This window comes from Megalobrama amblycephala, linkage group LG14, assembly GCF_018812025.1.
Source record: "Megalobrama amblycephala isolate DHTTF-2021 linkage group LG14, ASM1881202v1, whole genome shotgun sequence".
NCBI classification, from domain to species: domain Eukaryota; kingdom Metazoa; phylum Chordata; class Actinopteri; order Cypriniformes; family Xenocyprididae; genus Megalobrama; species Megalobrama amblycephala.
The window spans coordinates 44,925,707-44,947,183 of NC_063057.1; the positions used below are offsets into that span (position 1 = coordinate 44,925,707).

General features: G+C 36.8%; 2 protein-coding genes across 5 annotated transcripts; both read left to right on the top strand.

Moving 5' to 3' along the window:
* The first annotated feature begins 3,343 nt into the window (after positions 1–3,343).
* On the top strand, positions 3,344–5,939 carry LOC125245908. The gene is made up of 4 exons (XM_048156736.1): positions 3,344–3,404; positions 3,717–3,916; positions 4,963–5,016; positions 5,104–5,939. The coding sequence occupies exons 2-4, from the start codon at positions 3,760–3,762 to the stop codon at positions 5,634–5,636; spliced, it is 744 nt and encodes a 247-aa protein (XP_048012693.1). The 5' UTR covers positions 3,344–3,404; positions 3,717–3,759; the 3' UTR covers positions 5,637–5,939.
* Positions 5,940–7,520: 1,581 nt separating this feature from the next.
* On the top strand, positions 7,521–12,480 carry LOC125245839 (gastrula zinc finger protein XlCGF57.1-like). Of its 4 annotated transcripts, none has more exons than XM_048156629.1 (3): positions 7,521–7,558; positions 8,101–8,364; positions 11,147–12,480. In XM_048156629.1, the coding sequence occupies exons 2-3, from the start codon at positions 8,193–8,195 to the stop codon at positions 12,127–12,129; spliced, it is 1,155 nt and encodes a 384-aa protein (XP_048012586.1). In that variant the 5' UTR covers positions 7,521–7,558; positions 8,101–8,192; the 3' UTR covers positions 12,130–12,480. The 4 variants fall into 4 exon arrangements, with proteins under 4 accessions (XP_048012586.1, XP_048012584.1, XP_048012583.1 ...); XM_048156627.1 differs by having other exon boundaries at positions 7,537–7,879; XM_048156628.1 differs by having other exon boundaries at positions 7,541–7,558; positions 7,733–8,364.
* Positions 12,481–21,477: the final 8,997 nt, after the last annotated feature.

Here is a 21,477-nt window from a genome sequence, read left to right on the forward strand (position 1 = left end):
CATAATATTGCCGTAATTAGAGGGGAGCAACACCCTGCCCTACACATACAAGACCCTGAGGAAGACCCCGTCAACCCCTGCAGATTTCCAGGATGGAAGGGTAGTCCGAGATATTATATGCTGCAATTTCTTTGCGGATTAATCAGCCACCACCACCACAACCACACACAAAAGAAACAAAATCAATAAATACAAAATCACAACCATTTATTTGTTCTTCTTCATTTCCTACAAATACAAAAGCAACTGTTAGATTTTAATATTCTTCCAATAATTCATAGAATTCCCCTGTGGCCATACACTCACCTCCAGCTTTAGTTTCAGGATCTCAATTTCCAGATCTGCCTTTTGGATCTGACGATCCAAGTATATAATTTCTTTGCCATTTTTTTTCTATTTTTTTAATCAGATGAAGTCTATATAACTCTTTAACTGGTAACTGAAAATACAGTAGATTAAAGGTACATGATACAGTTGTACATGACTTGTACAGAATTAAAATCTTGCATTTACTGAACATCACTGAACTGTGTTCATCTGTGCAGCAGAATTTGATGGACTCTCCTCCTGCTGTTCTTCCACACTCTAAGGGGAAAGAAGAATGTCTGTTTATACACTTGTAAGATACATAAACTTTTCTTTAGACACAAAAATTGGAAGAATGTGAATGTGTAGATTGTTTGATGTGTACCTGACCTGCCGTGGCCGCCTGAGCCTACCTGACCTGCCGTGGCTGCCCGTAGCACCTGACCCGCCATGGTGGTCGAGTTCCTGGAACCTGCATTGGGGACCCTGTTCATGTCCGCATACCAGTCCCCAATGCACCCACCCCCCCTCCCTAGCTGTTCCATTTACGTCGCGAGGACGCGCCTTCCGGGAGGGGGGCGTTATGTCACGATCACCATCTGTTCCTGTCATGTTCCTGTCACATCCCGGACTACATTTCCCACGATCCTCCATTGCTCATCACCTGCACTCACTTCACAATCACTCCACACTAATCACCACACCCAGCTGCAGCTCATTATCAGGACTATAAAGGACTTTCACTCACACCACCTCACCGCGAAGTCTTGATTCACCCTGTGACAATTCCGAGCGTTATTTCCCTGTCTGCCTGTCTGTTACCGTTCCTGTCTGTTCCTGTGTATTGACCCGTTGCTGCCTGTCCTGACCCTTGCCTGTTATACTGTTCTGTGAGTGATATCCGCCTGTCCTGACCGCTGCCTGTACCTGGATTACGATTCTGCCTGTCCCTTGCTGTTCTCGTCTGCTCCTGTTTGACCCTGCCTGTACGACCACTCTCATTTGAATAAAAGCTGCAAATGGATCTTACCATGAGTCCCGCTTTGTTACAATATAGCTAGGCCTCTTACATTTTATGAAGGCACTTGTAACCTGGGGAGTGACTGGCTCTGATGAGCTCCCTCCAGGAATTCCCTCAGCCACTGGCCTACCGGTGTTCAGGCTCAGGGCCATCTCCTCTGCATTCATGATTGGTGGTGGTGCAGGTCCTCCCCCCGTTTTACGGGCCTCTGCCTTCTTTCTGTTGGCTGAGTAGAAGTCAAATGACAATGAACATTTAATGGTTTGAAAACAGCATTAGACCTATGTCAAAAATGCTTCTGCACTGCTAGACACTGGATGATATTTAGTTATGTAATATGTCATATGTTTGTTAATTCTGGTAGCCTACACCCATAATATGCTCAAGTCTTACCTGATTGAATTATGTTTTTATATTTCATTTTTAGCTGCTGCCACGTCCTTTTTATGCCTGCAGGATTTCACCTACATGAAAATGAAAATTAGGTTCAATATTGTACTGTTCTTCCACTTTCACTTCTGATATTATAATAGCAGTGTTGGGTAAGTTAATCTAAAAAAAAGTTATTAGATTAATATAATAATTACTCTGCCTACAAAGTATTTAATTATTTATTACCAATTTCTTTATAATAAGAAATATATATCAACCTCAACCACAATACAAGGATAGACAGTAAACCGCACTTTTAATTCTTACAACAACAAAAAAACAGTATTTAATGCAATTGCATCAGAAGTAACTTTAATTAAATTACAGAAAAATTAAGAGTAGCTAATCCCTTATTTGTTCAAGTAAAAAAGTAAATTAGTACTTAGTAATTAATTACACCCATCACTGTATAACAGTAATTAAAATTTAAACTTATGCATTGACTCGAGCAGCTATTTTTTCCCATGCTTTTTTCTCTATTTTTTTCCCCAACTCTTTCTCTTTTGCGGCTGCAGCCGTGTTGCTTTTATTTTTTTTCGTGGAAAATGTGCTCATGCTCACTGTAAGCTTGCATGAGCACATCAAGTTCAGCCGGTGAAAAATACGCAGAGTCAGCCTACTTAGAGTCGATTGAACTAACTCAATTCAGCTGTTCTGAAACTGAAAACTCAGAGTTCAACAAAGTCAGAGATGGTTGAACCTCCTTTCTGAAACGGCCCCTGGTCTTGTCGATAAATACTTCACAACTTACCTGCTACCTACCTGTGATCATCAATCTTCTGTCGTCAGTCTGGTTCCTCTGAATATCAGCTCCCTGCAAGTATCTACAATGAACTGTTACTATCCTGCAATTTTCTCTGCAAATGATCTGACTACTCATCTGCTTACCTGTTCTCCATGCCTGTCATTTCAGTAAACCTGCTAAATAAACACTACTTGTTATTATCATTATCTTCCGTTGTTATCTCCTTCTGTATCCTGATAGTTTAATTATTTTTGTTTAATAAAACTGTGGTTGGATACTGTGGTTGAGACAATTTCCCTTGTCTCAAAGAATCTGTGTTATATTTTTGAAAACCCATAGACATGAAATTTATGTCAACGTCACTAAAACTCTTCAACTGAACATAACATCTTAACATTATCATGTGGAGCAAAATTAAATTTGTAAATAAATTTCCAACATAAAAGGTAATCTGTGAGTTTAATAAGTAATTTGTTTATAGTGACATTTCAGCCTGAATTCCACACTGCTAATATTAATAAAGATAATAAGGGAAAGTAAACTGGGATTCATTACTATTTACAAGAAATTATTTTAGCAAACAATTTTTGTTCCATTCAGACAAAATCAATTGTTTTAAATCCCTCAAACTTAATTATGATCTACAAATTCTTAATGATTTTTAAATATTCAAAGGTTCTTTCTAATCCTTTGTGATATGAAAGAACAAGATACATCACTTTATCCTTGACTGGGAATATCACAAATGTCTGTAGTTGGAATTATTAAGAGTTCAAACACTGTTTTCTATATGTACAGTTCCAGTATTTTAGCGTGTGGAAAAGACTTTTATTTTGGTTAAGTTATATGCCGTCATAAGGCTGTGCCGCGCTCCCGCGTTTGTGATTCGGCTGAGGAGAGGTTTGTTTTTAAAGTGTTTAAATCTACAATAAATGTTCAGTTTATAGAGAACTATAGAATTAACTAATTAATTAATATTGAATGTAACACTGTAATGCTGTGCGTCTCATTTCGCTCTCTATATCGTGAATCAGTTTAGTCATAAACACGAATTTGATCACTGGCAAGTAAGTTAGTGATGAAAGAAACTTAAATGAATCAAATGCTTTAAATATAAACAATAACTAACTAAATGCGAAATGGCTGTATAATTTTCTATATTTTAATAATATGTAGCTTTTAAAAAGGTCCATCTCTTCTTAATCATGACAGTGTCCAAACAGAAATAAATTCTGGTCAAGTGACTATTATCAAGATGGCATTTATTAAAGAGGAGAGTGGAAACATGAAGATTGAAGAAACATTCAAAGTGAAAAAAGAAGAGACTGAGGAACAAACAAACATGTCATTTATTAAAGTGGAGAGTGAAGAAGAATTAAGAGTGAAACAAGAAGATACTGAGGAACAAACAGGTTGGTTTCTTTCTCAAAGCTAAACTCATTTCAGTCATTTTTAAAGAATGTCTTATAAGCAGATTAAAGCAGATTTATTTGACATGGAGCGGTTCATCTCATGTGGACAGACATGTTGAAATGACATGACCAGACAAATACTAATGCTGCCTTCACGTGAACATCATAAGATTGCACATTCCATATTGAACGTTCATTATTACCACGTTATGCATCAAATAAGGAAAAATAATAACTAAAAAATAATTTGTGTAACATTAAACCCAATATCAACTTTTGAATTGAAAACAATGATAATCATTTATTACCTTTCACAACAGACTTGATGCCATGTTTCATATCAAAATGCCTCTTCCATCGTCACTTTTGTTTCATCTAGAATTTAAAACTTCACTTGGACAATCTGAAGTAAATAAGATGTATAAAACACGTGTGCCTTTTTCTGAAGCTCAAGAAAGCGCTTTACAGTTTTGCGTGTGATACACACATCTGGGTTTCTCTATGCTGGGCTTAGCTACAGCCTTCCAATAAATATTTACACCTATTGTGCCAACTAAAACTAGGTCTTATCTAGAGAAACAATTTGTCACTTTAAAAAAAAATACAACTGTATATGCTTTATATAAACGGATGATCGCCTTGCACATGCTTCCACTTTCCGTATTCTTCAAGACGCTTACGTTGTATGTCCTACACCTTCCCTATTCTACTTACAGAACGAACGCAGCACCAGTTCCGTTTTTTACGTGCTACTTGATGTCTTGATGGTGCAACAGGAATTAATTCTACTCGGAACTTAAACTAATTTTACAGTAAATACAATAAATAAGTCAAAAACAGCCTATAGTAAAACATTTCTCCTGCTCACACAGCTTGATAGTTACTGCAGCTGTCTATATTTGTTCTTCATTTAAAAGCTTTGATGAGCAAATAAAATGGTCATTAACTTTAAAACAAACTGCAACAGTAGATGGTTTAAACTCTCAATGGATCTTTTGTAACAGATGTATTTTAATCTTTTACCCCTATTCTCGATGTCTCCTTAGAAAAAAGCACAATAACAACTACAATCAATAGAAGAACATACGTCATACCAAAGGGTAAACATCTAATACATGCAATATTAATAAACATACAATATAATTATAATTCTGAACCCAGTAAGAACAAGTATTTGTCTCCCACAGGTCTACAGGTGTGTTTCCTCACAGACTCAATGTGTCGGGATATTGAGGACTACTTTCCAAATGCTCAATGCTGGGTTCATCCAGACACAACTCTCATGAGATCCATTGAACAAGACATAAAACTCTTTGAGCAACTACACAACTACACGATAGTGATTCTCCATATAGGAACAAACGACATCACAAGTGGAGCATCTGCATCGACTGTCGTCCAGCGAATGAAAACTCTCATATCAAGAATCTCACTGGTCAATCCACACATTCTGTATTTCACAATCAGCGCTATTTTACCACGATTAAACGACGACTCCATGATGAAAACTACAATCAAACAATGCAACAGCTTGCTTCAACACTGGACTTCACAAACAAGAAATATTCTGTTTCTAAACACTACAAAACCATTTCTCAAAAATGGAAAAATAGTCCAAAACCTATACAAGGATGATGGACTTCACCTCAATCAAGAAGGAAAACACAAACTTTTTTCATACTTTAAGCGTTTTCTCTGGCATTTTTGCCAATTTTCATGAAGTGCAAAATGTACTTAAAACATCTCATGAAAAACATTCCTGTGAAAGTTTCTGAGCTCAGTCTAATGAGGACACCAGACCAGCCTTAAGGCCCTGATATACTTCAAGTGAAGTTCTTTTTTGTTTTTCGTTTAGGAGTAAAACGAAGTTCGAAATGCATTAGCAGCTAGATATACGGTATATAGATATACGGTAATAAAACATCTGATGCCACCCACACTGCTGAGAGCGACTGTTAGATGAATATGTAAATATGTGCTGTACACTTTCTTCTTAGTAATAAAATAAACACAACAAAAATGAGAAAACAGCAAGCATTTTTTTAATAAAAAGCATAAGAAAATGTTCACGTATCAAGTCACATCACGTTTATTTATATAGCATATAGAACAGATATTTAATAAATTGCTTAAACGCAAGCAGCTTTACAGTATCAAACTTGAATAACAAAGTCAGTGCTTCATTTCTTCAGAAGCACAACTTCATTTTGTACTATAAAGTGGCTATACACCTCCTATTAAGTTATCACGGACCAATGGTAGTACGAAGGTGTTTTGCAGCTGAAGTGAACTTTTCCTGAAAGTTCGCTTTGGGAAGCTGTTTCAAACTTCCAAAAAGATCACAAAACGAACTTCGTTTTGCCTGATTTGTTCGAAATAACGTCACGTCAGTTCGTTCTTCGATTTTGTTTTAAAGGGTTAGTTCACCCAAAAATGAAAATAATGTCATTTATTACTCACCCTCATATCGTTCCACACCCCTAAGACCTTCGTTAATCTTCGGAACGCAAATTAAGATATTTTTGTTGAAATTCGATGGCTCAGTGAGGCCTGCATTCACAGCAATGAAATTTCCTCTCTCAAGATCCAGTAATGTACTAAAAACATATTTAAATCAGTTCATGTGAGTTCAGTGGTTCAATATTAATATTATAAAGCAACGAGAATATTTTTGGTGCGCCAAAAAAAACAACATAATGACTTATAAAGTGATGGTCGATTTCAAAACACTGCTTCAAGAAGCATCGGAGCGTTATGAATCAGCGTGTTTTATTAAAAGTTTTGTGTAAAATCCTTTTTTTAAAATGTTGTTTGCTTTTAGGTATAGAGACTATTGGATTATTTTAGAAGAATGTAAAATGTTTATAATTATTATTAATTATTATTATTATTATTTCAGTGCTACACAATCTATCCTTTAACATCACAAAAATCTCCAACAGGTCAAATGTTTCATGAACACTGACAGCACTGCAGGACTAGCCTATGTACAGCAAACAATGAACCAGACTATTTAAATGTTGAGCACGCAATCTCATTGGCTGCAGGATCATCAGAGCCCAGAGTTTCATGACTGAACAAGTTCTAAAATATATATGGGTAGCTATTATTTTGGTAAATGTTTGTTTCTCAGATCATAAAAAGTGATTCCATATGTTCTGCTGTTTGCTTTTAGCAGTAATTGACATGTAAATGTGATGCTCAAATTTCAATGCATCAAAAGGCCTTTGATGCTGCTGTGTATTAATGTAAGGTATGCTTAATGTTAATGTAATATTATGTTATGTATATTTGTCCACATCCACTTAAGTCTGGAGTTACTGCCTCTCGCAAAGTGCCACACTAATAGATTGTTTAAATAATTTATTTTAATTATATTTTTGCGCCCCATTTAAATGGCTGCTATCAAACACTTTAACCTTTTTTAAACACTTGAACCCTTTTGAAAAAAATGGTCAAAGGTATTGATAGCTCTGAGAATCTGTGATTCAAATTTTACATGAATAATTTATCTTAAAATTTAAATGTGTTTATGGTACATTTCTATAATTTTTTGAAGCGTGATCATGACTTTTAATTTTGGTGTGGAGATCTGGCGTCATAAGGCTGCGCTCCATGCGTCTGTGATAAAGCTGAAGAAAGGTTTGGTTTGAAATATAAGCAGTTCAGATAGCTTAATAGAGAGTTGTTAAGTTATTTATTTATTTCTGGTTGTAGCATTATAATGTAGTAAATAACATTAATGAACGTGTTGTGAGTAAAGTGCACCCATGCATGAGTAACAGAAAAGGTGCGTCTCGTTTCACTGTTTGGCAGTAACGAATTGTTACTGTAAGTGATGGAGGAGAAGAAGCTTCTTGAAACTCCGAGTTAATTGAACCAAATGTTTTGCGGAAATGATTCAGTGATTCGAATCGCCGCACGCTGATCAAAACAGTGGAAATGTGACGAGAAAACAAACGTGTAATGACAACTTTAACAAACCAACTGCAATGTTTATTTTTTGAATTTATCAAATAAAATATAGCCTACAGATCGTTCAATAATATTAATTTAATTTAAAATGTTTGAAAAATGTACTTTATTTAATTTGTGCTAGTTATTTATGTATGTATTTATTATTAATAATGTTTTAGTCTGGATTTAAGGCCATTAACTCTCACTCTGACTGACTCCCTTACTAGTGCCTTGACTACTGAACTAGGGAGCTGATTGAGATGCAAACGCAGAAAAACTCCTGGTGAAGCAGCTGAGATCCACATACACTATTATAAAGATGGCGTTTATTAAAGTGGAGAGTGAAGACATGAATATTGAAGAAGTGTTCAGTGTCAAACAAGAAGATACTGAGGAACAAACAAAGATGTCGTTTATTAAAGAGACGAGTGAAGATGTGAAGATCGAAGAAACATTCAGAGTGAAACAAGAAGATACTGAGGAACAAACAGGTTGGTTTCTTTCTCAAAGCTGAACTCAGTCATTTGATCCTTATTAAAATTGTCCAGATCTACAGAATTGAAAGATAGTTTTGAAGAATATCATTATGAGTGTCCTAATTAAAGCTGTTTTATTTGACATGGAGTGGGTCGCAGCGTGAGGACAGACATGTTGAGATCACATGACCAGACAAATACTAATGTTGCCTTCACGTGCTCTCGGAATTATCGTAAATACGAGTTTCCTAGGTAAAATATGCACATGAACACCTTCTCAAATCTAAACTTGAATGCGATGAGCTTGTAATCACGACTTAAGAAGTGGGAAGAAAGAAATTTCCAATGGGACATGAAGACAGGATAATGCTGCCTTCAAGTGCACCTGAGAAGATCCTACTTTGGTCATTGGGCATTCGTTATTATGACATGTCATGCATTGAATAAGGACAAATTTCTTATCTTATAGAGTTCAAACTCAGCACCGTAGCTCCTTGTTCACAGAGTATGCTCGATCGTGAAAGCGATAGTAAAACGCGAGCGTGCACTCAAACACGATTTCAGTAACCCGCATTTTGAAAGCGACTCCATGATGCATGCAAATGTCTCCCAATATGAAAGCTATCTTAGGCTGAGTTGTGTAATTATCTTTTAGATCTGTATCATGCTTGAAGCAAAGGTTGATCTCTATTTGCACTTTGTCGTTGCACATATTGTTGACACTTAAGACTAAGAGGAAACTGTATTATTCTTATTTATACTGTTTTTATTTCTATGATTAATTTGTGGAAAGGAGTTCAGTTCGGTGGTCAAAATCATACAGGAGAGAAGCCAGTGAGTTGAGTTTGTGGTAAAACATTTTACAGTGCTTCAGTATTGTTGTCTTTTAATGCATATGATAATTTATACTCCGAAAGTAGAACTTAAATGACATTCATTACAAGATTAGTTATTTCAAATGCACCTGCACACTACTCAGGATTTCTTAAAAATACTGTGTAAAAGTCTCGTCACATCCCTAATACCAATCATGTTACTAACCTGTTGCCAGTTAATCTAATTAGTTGCTAAATGTTCCTATAGCCATTTCTTTTCAGCAACACTTAGTTTCCAGTCTTTTGTTGCCCCCGTCCAAACTTTTGCAATATGTTGCTGTCATCAATTTCAAAATTACCTTATTTTCTTTTTTCTGATGAACACAAATATCTTTACGCATCCAAGCTTTATAATGGCAGTGAATGGGACCAACCAATATGAAGCTGAAGAAAGCGCTTCCATCCATCATAAACATACTCCACACAGCTCCGGGGGGTTAATAAAGGCCTTCTGAAGTGAAGCGATGCACTTGTGTAAGAAAAACATCCATTTTTAACAAGTTATCTAGTAAACTATCTAGCTTCTGCCAGACTTCCTTCCCTATTTAGCTTAGGAAGAAAGCGTAACTGATGTCACGTCAGTTATGCTTTTTTTTCCATAATTTGAAAACGGAAGGTGTAGGTCGTAGCGTAAGCGTTTTAAACTGTGAGAGTTTTATACTTTCTTCGTAAGTTAAATATGGAAGGCAGTCTGGCTGAAGAGTGAATGAACCCTGTTAAACTGAAGTGCTTTGGAATTCAACCAAATGCATACTAAGTGAGATTATTTTGATATACTGTACAACAACATATTGGAAGTCATACTTTAAGTCTCCATACCAGCATGACTGTCATTACCTGCACCACTCTGCCTGCTCACATCATAATTGCTCATATAGTAGTAATATTACAATACTGTGTTATTATTGTAATCAATTTTAATTTGAATGTTAGTTTGACATAAAAGGTGATGCATATATCTAATAAGTTTAGAAAAATGCCCTTACATAGGTAAAATGGCCCTGGAAATTAATTTAAGGTGACAAATACTGCCCCTTACTAAAAATGTTAATTTCTGTTTCTGCTGTGAACTAACCACTGTATAGAATATGAATAATATGAATGTCTTCGTGTGTTAGCTGTCCAAAACAGGCTTATCCAGCCGTGGTATCAGCACAAAAACACACTCAGCAAAATATCATTATCAATAAACTTCTAAACAACTTTGGAAACAGATTTTTTTTTTTTTTCCAATATTGCACACCCCTAATGTACAGTATTAAAAGGTCTTAAATTTGACTTTAAAAGTGTGCAGGAACCCTGTTGTAACTGCATCTGCCAGCGGCGTTTGGACCATCATGATGGTCATACTGAAGTTATAAATAAAAATGTTCTCTGTTAATAAATCATTACATGGAATTACTGTGTGATGAGTTGTTGGTCTGATGGTTGAGCACGGAGTTTGTCCTCTTGTCTGTTTTCACTTTAAAGTTTTTGCGTATTAATCTCTAGAAGATGTAGTAAATGGGAGCTTGAGATGAGTCTACAATTAACCAGATCTCCTGAGTCAAACTTTTTTAAGGGTTTAACTGCCAGCTTGAAAGTTTTTAGGATAAGTCCTAAAGAAAGTGAAATATTAGTAATATTGAGAAGGGGTTCTCAGATTACATTAACACCTATTTCAGATTAATTACATGTAACATGGCCCTCACAGACAGGATTAGACTAAGCCAGGATTAGTTCAATTAGATTAATGCTTTTATAAATGTACCCTAGAAAAAAACATTACTGGTGTATCTTGGATGGCTCTCATATTTTAAGATATGTAGAGTTCCTTTGTTAAAGCAGCTCAAACATGCATTTTTTGATGCTTTATATGTCTAAATGTAACTGCTGATTTGTGCTATTAAACTGGGATTAACTTTGGTCTTTTCTCACCTTAGACCTGATGGCGCTGAAAGAAGACAGCCAAGAACAAAATAAAAAAGGTCAATTTGAGAATCATCAGGAGCTCATAACTGGAGTAAAATCTTTTAGTATTGATAAACATGGGAAACTTAAAGTTCACATGACAATTCACAATGGAGAAAAACCTTACACATGCCTACCATGTGGAAAGAGTTTCAATCAAAAAGGACACTTTGAAGAACACATGAGAATTCACACTGGAGAGAGTCCTTTCACCTGTCAACATTGTGGAAACAAATTCACTCATAAAGGAAGCCTGAACAGGCACATGAGAATTCACACTGGAGAAAAGCCTTTCATCTGCCAACAGTGTGGAAAGAGTTTCAGTCAACATGGAAACCTTGCAGACCACATGAAAATCCACTCTGGAGAGAAGCCTTACACCTGTGAACAGTGTGGAAAAAGTTTCAACCGAAAGGGAAGCCTTAATTGTCACTTGAGAAGTCATACTAAAAAGAGCCTTTTCACCTGCCAACAGTGTGGAATGAGTTTCACTGTAAAAGGAAGCCTTAACGCCCACATGAAAATTCACACAGGAGAAAAGCCTAACACGTGCCTTCAATGTGGAAAGAGTTTTGATAAACAAGAAAACCTTACAGTCCACATGATGAGAGTTCACTCAGGAGAGAATCTATACACATGCCCTCAGTGTGGAAAGAGTATAAAACAAAAAGGACACTTTGAAGTACACATGAGAGCTCACTCTGAAGAGAAGCCTTTCACATGCCCTCAGTGTGAAAGGAGTTTCAATCAAAAAGGACACTTTGAAGAACACATAAGAACTCACACTGGAGAGAGGCCTTTCACCTGCCAACACTGTGGGAGGAGTTTCATCCGAAAAGGAATCCTTAACAGGCACATGAGAATTCACACTGGAGAGAAGCCGTTTATATGTGGTCACTGTGGAAAGTGTTTCCAATATAAAGTAACCCTAAAGTACCACATGAGCATTCACTGAGCAAACGGTTTTATATTTTATCAGTGTGGAATGAGTTTCACAGACAGGAAACGCATTAGGAATCATTTAATAACTCACACTGGAGAGAAGCCTTTTATGTTCCATCACTGTTGAAAGACATGCAGAAATAAAAGAAACCTTGAGGTTCACATAAGCTTACATTATAGAGAGACTGTTTGCCTGCCCTCAAGGCCCTTATATAATCGTGACCTTTTTTTTTCTTGTGTTTAAAAAATATCTGAGCAGCAGACTTGGTGAACACCTGTATAGATGAATATGTAAATATGTGATGTACATTTTCCTTTCAATAACAAAATAAATGCTGTGAGAAAAAAGCAGTTGAGAAGGCATCTTAGCATAGCTCTGTGATATGCTTGCACCAGCTCTGCAATTTGGCCCTCTGGTAAAGTCACATCACATGTATTTATATAACTCTTTATACAATAGATTAGTTTAAAGCAAGCAGCTTTACCTATTAAACATGAAACATCAGTGTCACTTTCAATTAGAAGCTTTCATCAAAAGAAGGTGGAGCCCCATATTACATTATCAGCACAAACCAATAGTTAGATGACCTGCCAGTGTTATCTTTTTTTTTTTTCACCTTACTTACCAGATGTTCCAGGGTTAGTTAACTTAAGAGGTATTCATAATGTAGGTATTCATTACCTGTTGATGAGGTTCCAGTGGGTGCAACAGATTTTGCACTATATATATATATATATATATATATATATATATGTATATATGTATATATATATATGTATATATGTATATATATATATATATATATATGTATATATGTATATATATATATATATATAATTTGTGTGCGTATATATTAATTAACCAAGAGTTCAGTATACATGTCAGAGTAAAGAAAAGTTAGCTTGACAATTTGTTTCAAACTCTCCAAATTAACTTCATTTTGGCCTGATTTTGTTCGAAATAACATCTCTTGAAAAGTTTCACACTTAAAGAAAACCTTAACATTCACATGAGACTTAATACTGGAGAAAAACATTTAAATTTGTTGAAAAGTAATAGGCTGGCACATGCTTGTAGGTGAACTAGGCAGCCGACTCTCCATGAGAGCACAGTCAGGGCGGCAAGAAAGCGAGAGATTTAGTTTTGGATTTAATTAACTAATTAATTTTTTTTGACATTCATTTGGAATTACTGCACTTATCTTTTTGATATATCACCCGATATATCACCAGATATATCACCAGTTATTCTTAATCTAGTTGTAGATTTAGCTACTGTAGCCAGTGCCACAACCTGACATGTCAGTTGATTTCCTGAAAGCAATGGCCAATCAGAGGTGTTAAAGTTAGCACTGAACAAAAACTCAAGATTTGGGTTAATCAACCAAGAGTTTAGGGTATGTTTGATGGTAAGATAACCTTACTTTCTAAAATACCCCCCTCTAAATACAAATATAGATACAAATACAGAGTAAATTAAAAACAATAAAATCAGATTAAATTCACAACATATACATGTTTGAGAAAAATGTGTGTGTGTATATATATATATATATATATATATATATTATAACAAATGATATTCAGATAATATATTAACATGAGTGGAGAGCATTCAGTTAATCAGCCCAATTAATGATAAGAGGTATATATACAGCAGACACCTCTGTTCGTTGACAGTTTTCAGCATCCCTCCTCCACCCCATCTCCTCAGTTCTAGTCCTAACTATTCTTATCACAACCGTAGGGAGTACTCTGGGTTCGGGCCAAATTTCCGAGCTCAGGGCCCTCCCCCCGGACAGCACGCCAAATAGCATAACCTTTACTCTAATATATATGTGTGGAACAGCTGTATACAAGAAAATCCCCCGAGTTAAAGTTAATGACGTAATTAGGTGATGCTTGAGCATTAGTGATGAACACCTGCTGTTAACAAGCAGAATCACTGAAGAGAAACACAAGAACTACAACTGACTTCCAGCCACAGCCTAAGAGAACTCAACTCAGACATTAAATCTCTCAAGATCTGATTAAACAATTCCACAAACAGCATATTATCTTATTAACTTTAACTCTGTTTCAGTGTTATTTTAACTTCATGTAGAGAGGGACTATTATGTTCTCTGGGCAGAGTTGATTTAACTCTGGGGATTTTGCTGTGTAGGACCATGGCAGCCACATCATTTTCACCTCTGGAGAGTATGTTCCGAGCATCATCAGTGGTTGGTGTGCATTTAAAACTGAATAATAATTTGTACACACTCCTAAATAGATGATTCCAAAAGTCTGAGCACATTTTTGTCAGTGAGGTGTTCAAATGGCCATATACACTGCCCGGCCAAAAAAGTCGCTGTTTGGATTTAAAAAGTCAAATAGATCATTGCAGTAATTATGATGTTTCTAGCATATGTTATATGTTTGGCAACCGTTTCTGTATCCCTAACTGATGGAGTCTGTAGCTTTTCATTTCTTAAGCAGCCATGTAGGAAGACAAATTATGGCCATATTCCAGGATGACAATGTCAAGATTCATCAGGCTCAAATTGTGAAAGAATGGTTGGAAGGGAGCATGAAGAATCATTTCACATGTGAATTGACACCTTTGAGTCCAGACCTTAAATTCATTGAAAGTCTTTTGGATGTGCTGGAGGAGACTTTACAGATTGCTCACCTCTTGCATTGTATGCACAATTTTTGGTCAAGATCTTGTATTGACAAAGAGATAGGGCCATTTGGTTCTTAAATCTGTAATTGTAGGGAATGGGGTTGCGTTGATCATTTGACGCTGGAGGCAATAGTACCCCTCCTTGAGTTTGCAAATGTCTCCCCTTTCTGCTCCAGAGATTCCTTCATGAATCTGTCATAACTTTCACCATGTGAAAGAGCAGGCTGCCATCTTGTACAGCTATATGAGTCAATGGTACTTTGTTTGGATCCTATGATCAAGGATCCTATCATTTGGTTTCTGGCCATTCTCAGCAGCACTCTGTATACCTCCTGGCATTATGTTCCAGGGAAATTTTCAGGCCATGAATGTGATACACTGGTTGATGCTAGACTGCTTAAGGAGCTTGATGAAGGTCAACCAAGAGTACTGTTGGTTTCAGGGGGAACCAAAGGTAGAACCTCAACAGGTTGCAGTACTCCAATGCTGTTTTGATTTTCTGTGGATTATATATTTATAATTATAAAAAGTATTCAATTATACTGCAATGCAATGTTACAGTTTACACTATCACATCCTATATGAGTTTTATGTAATCAACTTTATCTTTACCTTGATTTTTTTCCAGGCACTAAGAAGTTTTCTGCATTTAATAGGTCATGTAAACTCCAAAATGTCATCCTCTTTTACATAAACTAAATCATCCATACCCTTGACCCCTTGGTCCATTTAACCAAGCAACTGATTGAGAAGCACATCTGGACATAGGCTTGGCAACACCGGCAATCTGCACAACACAAAGCCTGGTTTATTTACAGTGAGTTTTTTGAAAGCTTTATAATTTTGGCTTGAGTATAAATATATTTGCATACTTTATATAATTTATAAGATATTGCAATTTAACACTTTGATTTATGGTAGAGAGCCTTGGGGTGTTTGGAAGAATGTTGTCAGATTTTCCCTTTTCAGAGGGGCAACTTTGTTGCTTGACCAGCCTTAGATCATGAAGGCTGTTGTTGCCATGCACAATTCGCCTCCACTCCCCTGGAATTATGTCTCCATTTGTGTTGTTGCTGTCAGTGTAGTTTAAGGGAATGCATCTGTTGTTCCATGGATTTGCAGAATCTGTGTGTGCTAAGAAATTGTGCAAAGCCACACAGACCTTCACAATGTGCACTGTGTTTGTGATGCTGCAATCAAGTGGACGACCAAAGACCCTCCACCGAGATGCCAATATGCCAGATACATTCTCGATGATTACTTTTCCTGAGAATGGTGGTAATTAGACACTTGCTGTTCCAGGGTGAGGTAAGAGCCTGTATCCAATCTACATTACTATGTTTATATTTAAAAATGCTTGTTTTTGCAAAACTTACCAGGATAGGGTTACATCAGGTTCGTGTGGAGTGGGAAAGCATAATCTGTTACAAGTGTATTGGCAAGCCCAGGGTTCCCTCAAGGACTTTCGAACCAAACTCACTTTCTTTAAAGACGCCACCATCGCTTTCACAGCCATAGGCTTCAATGTCCATCATTCTTAAATGGTAGTGTGCATTGCATGCTGCCATTAACACAAAAGCTTTGTGTGTACCTAACAACACGCTTAAAAAACTGTGTTTTGCTTCAAACCGCATAGTCCACAGGAACACTACTGGACCAAAGGCCCTGATCAGCTGTGGATAATGTTCTAGGTAGTGATGTTTGGAGATTAGATTTTCCTCTGGGAAAACCTGGAGCAATCTGTGTTTGTGTTCATAGATCTTACTGTCCAGGTAGCAAATTGTCTCCCTGCGTGAACATGACTTACAATAAGCTCAACTATGTCTTTGAGCACTAGAAGTACTTCAGATGCTGGTTCACCCTCAGGGATTTTTAATCCAATTATGAGGGGCAGGAATCTCAACAAAGACTAGTTTTCATGGGCGTTCCCTCCGATGCTTTTCTTTGTAAAATCCAGAGGGAACTGCTGTGGAGCATTAGACTTGTTTGACCATATGAAAAGAAACATTTTGATGCATTTGTTGAGCTCATCAAGAGTGAAGTATTTGCTCTTGATAAACACTTGAAGACAGAGCTAATTCTCTGGGTTAATGACTATTTGTTAATTATGTAATTAAAATGACTGACTTTGTATTCTGTTTGAACATTTCTGTAGGATCTCAAATGTCCAAAGACAGAGGAGAGCACTGAGGATGGTGAACTCACAGAAGTATCCTGGAAGTGGTATGATGCCATGGATGAGGATATTGGAGGCAGACCGTCATTTAGTCCACCTTCCCTTATTGCCTCATCTGATACAGATGTTGCTTTGACCACATCAGCCTCAGTGAGCCCAGAGCCAGAGAGAACTGAGACAAAAAGAAAAAACTTTGAGGACCTAATCCGGGAGATGGAGGAAAGAGAGGCTGAGAGAGTGAGAGAAGCAACAGAGAGGGAGGAGAGACGATGGCAGGAAATGGAGGAGAGGGAGGAACGTAGAGAAAGAGAAAGACAAGAGCGAGAGGACAAACGGGAAGACATCAAGAAGCAATTGAGAGAGAGGAAAGGAGAGAGAGAGAGGCCAAGGAAAGTGAAGAACGATTTCTTCTCCTTCTTGAGATTATTGCAAAAAATAAAATATTTCTTTAATAAAATTTATTTTGATGTAAATGTGTGATTTATTTAAGAATGGTTTCCATTTCTGTAAACAAGCATCCATTCTCCAAAATGCTTAACTTTTGTAGTGAATACATATATTTTAGTCCACATATAATTATAATAAGTATAATATATTTTAGGACATACATTTTATTTATAGGAATTCACTGTAAATTATAGACATTTCACATATTTAACGATCTCTTCTTGAGAGGTTGATATAATAACATTAATTAATTTAAATATTTTTAAAATTATGGATATTGTCTGAACATTATTGTTGAAAGACACCAAACACTTAAAAATATAAAACATGTTTATTATTTTGCTTTATCTGACGACTAGAAAGCAAGAAAGAGTGAGACTGAGATCGCCTTCCTCATCAAAATACGGCTGCAGGATTGGCACAGCTGTGTTCAGGTGGCAATAAGATGATGTGAGAGTCACAGTCTGTGTTTCAGCATAAACAGCTTGTAAACAATGTGTCAGGTAACATACTTCAGAGCAGTCATTCATTGACCATAAACTCTAGTCTAGAGAACATTTTGCAAATAAATAAAATAAAAAAATAACTATATTACATATTCATTATATTTTATACCATTAACATTTTTTATCATAATGTTAGTATTATAAAAACTGTCTTACATCCATTTTATACAAATCAGTTATTAATTACCCTTTAATAATCATTTATCAGCTGTGTAGTTTACAACATTAGATTTTTGTCCATGAGAAAAATGAACCCTGCAAACACGTCCAGTTGGGGCCCACATGGGCCTCGCTTGGGCTAGTTGGGCTTCGGCTGGGCATGGGCTCAGAGTGGGCTTTGTTGTTGGGCCCCACATGGGCAGTGGATTGGCTAAAGGGCTCCATTCAAAAATTGATTGTGTCAGACATGGATGCTATTTTTAACAATATAGGCTCTGGGCTAGGTCCACTTTTTATACAAATTTTATTAGATTAGCTGCTGTCTGTAACTTTTTTTGTGTTTTAAGATTTACAAAATTTATATAATGAGAATGTACAACATTCATTTTCAATCCATCCATCCAACAATCCATTTTCCTAACCGTGTTTACCCCGAATCATTATACATTTATAATAAGTGTTTATATTGGGACTATTTCTGTCAAGTAGGAATTGCTGCGGATGGAGCAAAGTCCCTGCGTGACTGGTCATAGACATAAACAGAAGTAGCTCCGGCTGCAATGTTCTTCCGCAAGACGAATTCTGTTTATTAACTGTTTTTTTTTTTTGTTTTTTTTTGTTGTTTTTTTTGCAGACTGCAGCTAAACAGTTGTTTTAAGAACGTTGTACGAGTTTCAAAAGACAAGTTTGTACGGTTTCCCCACAAAATGTTTAAACCGTAAGCAGTGCGCACTCCGTGCAGCGCACATCTGGAAATCTCCACCCCCATCGCCGAGCGAAAGAATCTGCCCAGCAACAACTTTGCCGCCTTTTCACTGTCTGCTGTCCGTTAAGGATCCTGGAGTTCAGCGGTGTCGTCGTGTGGACAAAAGGCAGGTAAGAGTATAATAAATTTGGGTATGATTTTACCGCATGATGTTAACCAAAAGCTTTTTTGGAAAGTATTAGTTACGAGGATACACTAGCTTTTAGCAAATGTTTGTGCATTAGCAAATGTAACATTAGCTAAACCTGGTTAATGCGCTGAACAGACGACTTTAATTTATTAAGTCAGTAGCATTTGAGCTTGTTTTGAGTGGTTGACTTAAATATATTGTTTAGAAGTATTTGGTTGTAAACTTCTTAGCATGGCAGTCGAACAGGTATTAGCAAGCTGTTAAAAAAGCTGTAAAATGCCCTTTTCTCCGCTTTTCAGCTGGTGGAATTTTAATGTTTGCACTTGTTGCATTTACAGTTAAAGCAAAAACACTGATGAAAGTCCATGTGAATGTCAGCAAAGTTTTATCGGCTAGGGTGTCGTGCCAATTAAGGCACATATCCCAGCCAGGATTTGCATCCCCTGGCCGCGGGAGCGCGCGTGCACTCAGAGAAGCCGAGTTTAACTGCTGCACTTCGAATTCACCTCTTAAGGCGAGACACGGCAGGTGAAAACCATGCAGTGATCAATTTTGAGATTTTGGGCCAGTTTGCTCCCTAAAGATGTAAGCTTTCATGTCAAAATAAAAAATTGTCAACATTACACATTAAGGTGGTTATTTCATTATATTTTGTCATCATTTTTCATTATAACTTGCGCTTTTCTACCGTAAATCATTAAAAAAAAGTTAATATTCCAGGGTTTTTCCTGCGTTTATTTTTTTTAGCGGCCGCCAAAACGAATTTTTGTCCCGCCAAAGCCTGGTTTGATCAGTTATTGTGATCTATGAGTGATGTAGATCAGTGGTTCTCAAACTTTTTAGAGTGGAGTACCCCCTGAAGGTATTCCCATCCTTCTGTGTACCCCCTCTCTTCCACTTCGACTGCAGTCACACCTTTTCCATTAAGGCACAATATTTGCCCCCTAAATTGATTTTCCAGTGCATATTTTTACGTTTATAAATAACTTTATAAAATAAATGTTTTAAATAAAAAATGTTTAATAGAGAAATATGCAATGATGGTAAAACAAAGTGATACTTTTAAATATTAAACTAAAACTGCCAGTAGGTGGCAGCAAGTCACTGTTTTATGAGTGAGTCATCGAGTCATTCATTCAGTAATGAAGCAAGTGGCTGTGAATGAATCATTGAATCACGATTCGTTCAAAGCCGCATTCGTGTGTTGTAGTTCTGCTCTGGTTTTTGTTAGAAATATTTTTTCGTTACAAAATAGAGTAAATACTGACAGTACTGTGTTTAAAATGTACGTTTTGTTTTTGACCTGTTGTGTAATAATGCACGTTTGCAGTCATGTGGATATTTGGGAACAATTGCATTCTTCCTCGTTATCTACAAGAACTCACACAAGGTATGTTTTTGTATCGAAGAAAGTTTGAGTCTTAAATTGATATCAATCCACTATCTGTGTATAGCTATATTTGTTCTTCATTCGAGTAAGTGCTAAATCCCCACTTTTACAAAGGTGCATTGTCGAGAACGGCAGTAATTTAGCGCGATTTAAGGCAGCAGATTCGGCACGCAATCTATCTTATGCATGCTGCTTGTGTGGATGCAGTCATTTTAGACTGCAACTCATGAGGTAATTTGATTAAATGTAATGGATTTACGGCATTTTGCCAGTTAGAAATACATGCTCGGTTTTAATATTATTTTAAGGTATGGTAGAGTTAAATTAACTACTCCGCATTTTGTTCGCGTACCCCCTTTTGTCACCTCACGTACCCCCAGGGGTACGCGTACCCCAGTTTGAGAAACACTGATGTAGATGACTGCTGTGCTTATTAACTGAGTGACAGAGAGAACGAGCAGAGAGCCCCTCCCCCGCCCCTCTCTCTGTCTCAAGCGGCAACCTCCCCCTTTCTCTCGTGAAGCCAATACGGAAGTAACTTAAACTGCGATTCATCGACTGGCCGCTAGGGACAGGCTCCAAAAGAGAGCAGAATCTCATTGAGTCCCATGTTAAATTGGCCAAGTTTATAGCAGAAAAAAACATGTTTACAAGTTGGTTCAAATTGTGGTTTTGGTCTATACTGCTATTTTTGCCCTTCATGACAACTCTGAGGGGGGTGAATTTTTTTATAACTTATCCGTTTAAATTATATTAAGCCTTAAAGTTCTGCATAATTAAGGGCGTGGTCACTTGAGTGACAGGTAGATTGCGCTGCTGTCTGAGCCGTCATGTTACCTCAGCTGCCGCTGAATTTGGCATCTCAGCCGTTTTTGTGCTTTTTTTCTCCATTATTTTATACAATTAACAACGGCAGTGATGTCTAGCACTCATTGAAGTATATGCGCGAGACATCAATGCCGTTGTCAGAGTGCGATCAGACCAAATGAATCGAGTGATGAATGCAGTTGGACATAGTGGTGTATTAGAGGTAAAAAATGATATAAATACTGTTCGGTTTCTCACACAAACCGATCGTTTCGTGTCTTAAGACATCAATGTGTCGTCACGAGCCGCAGGGTT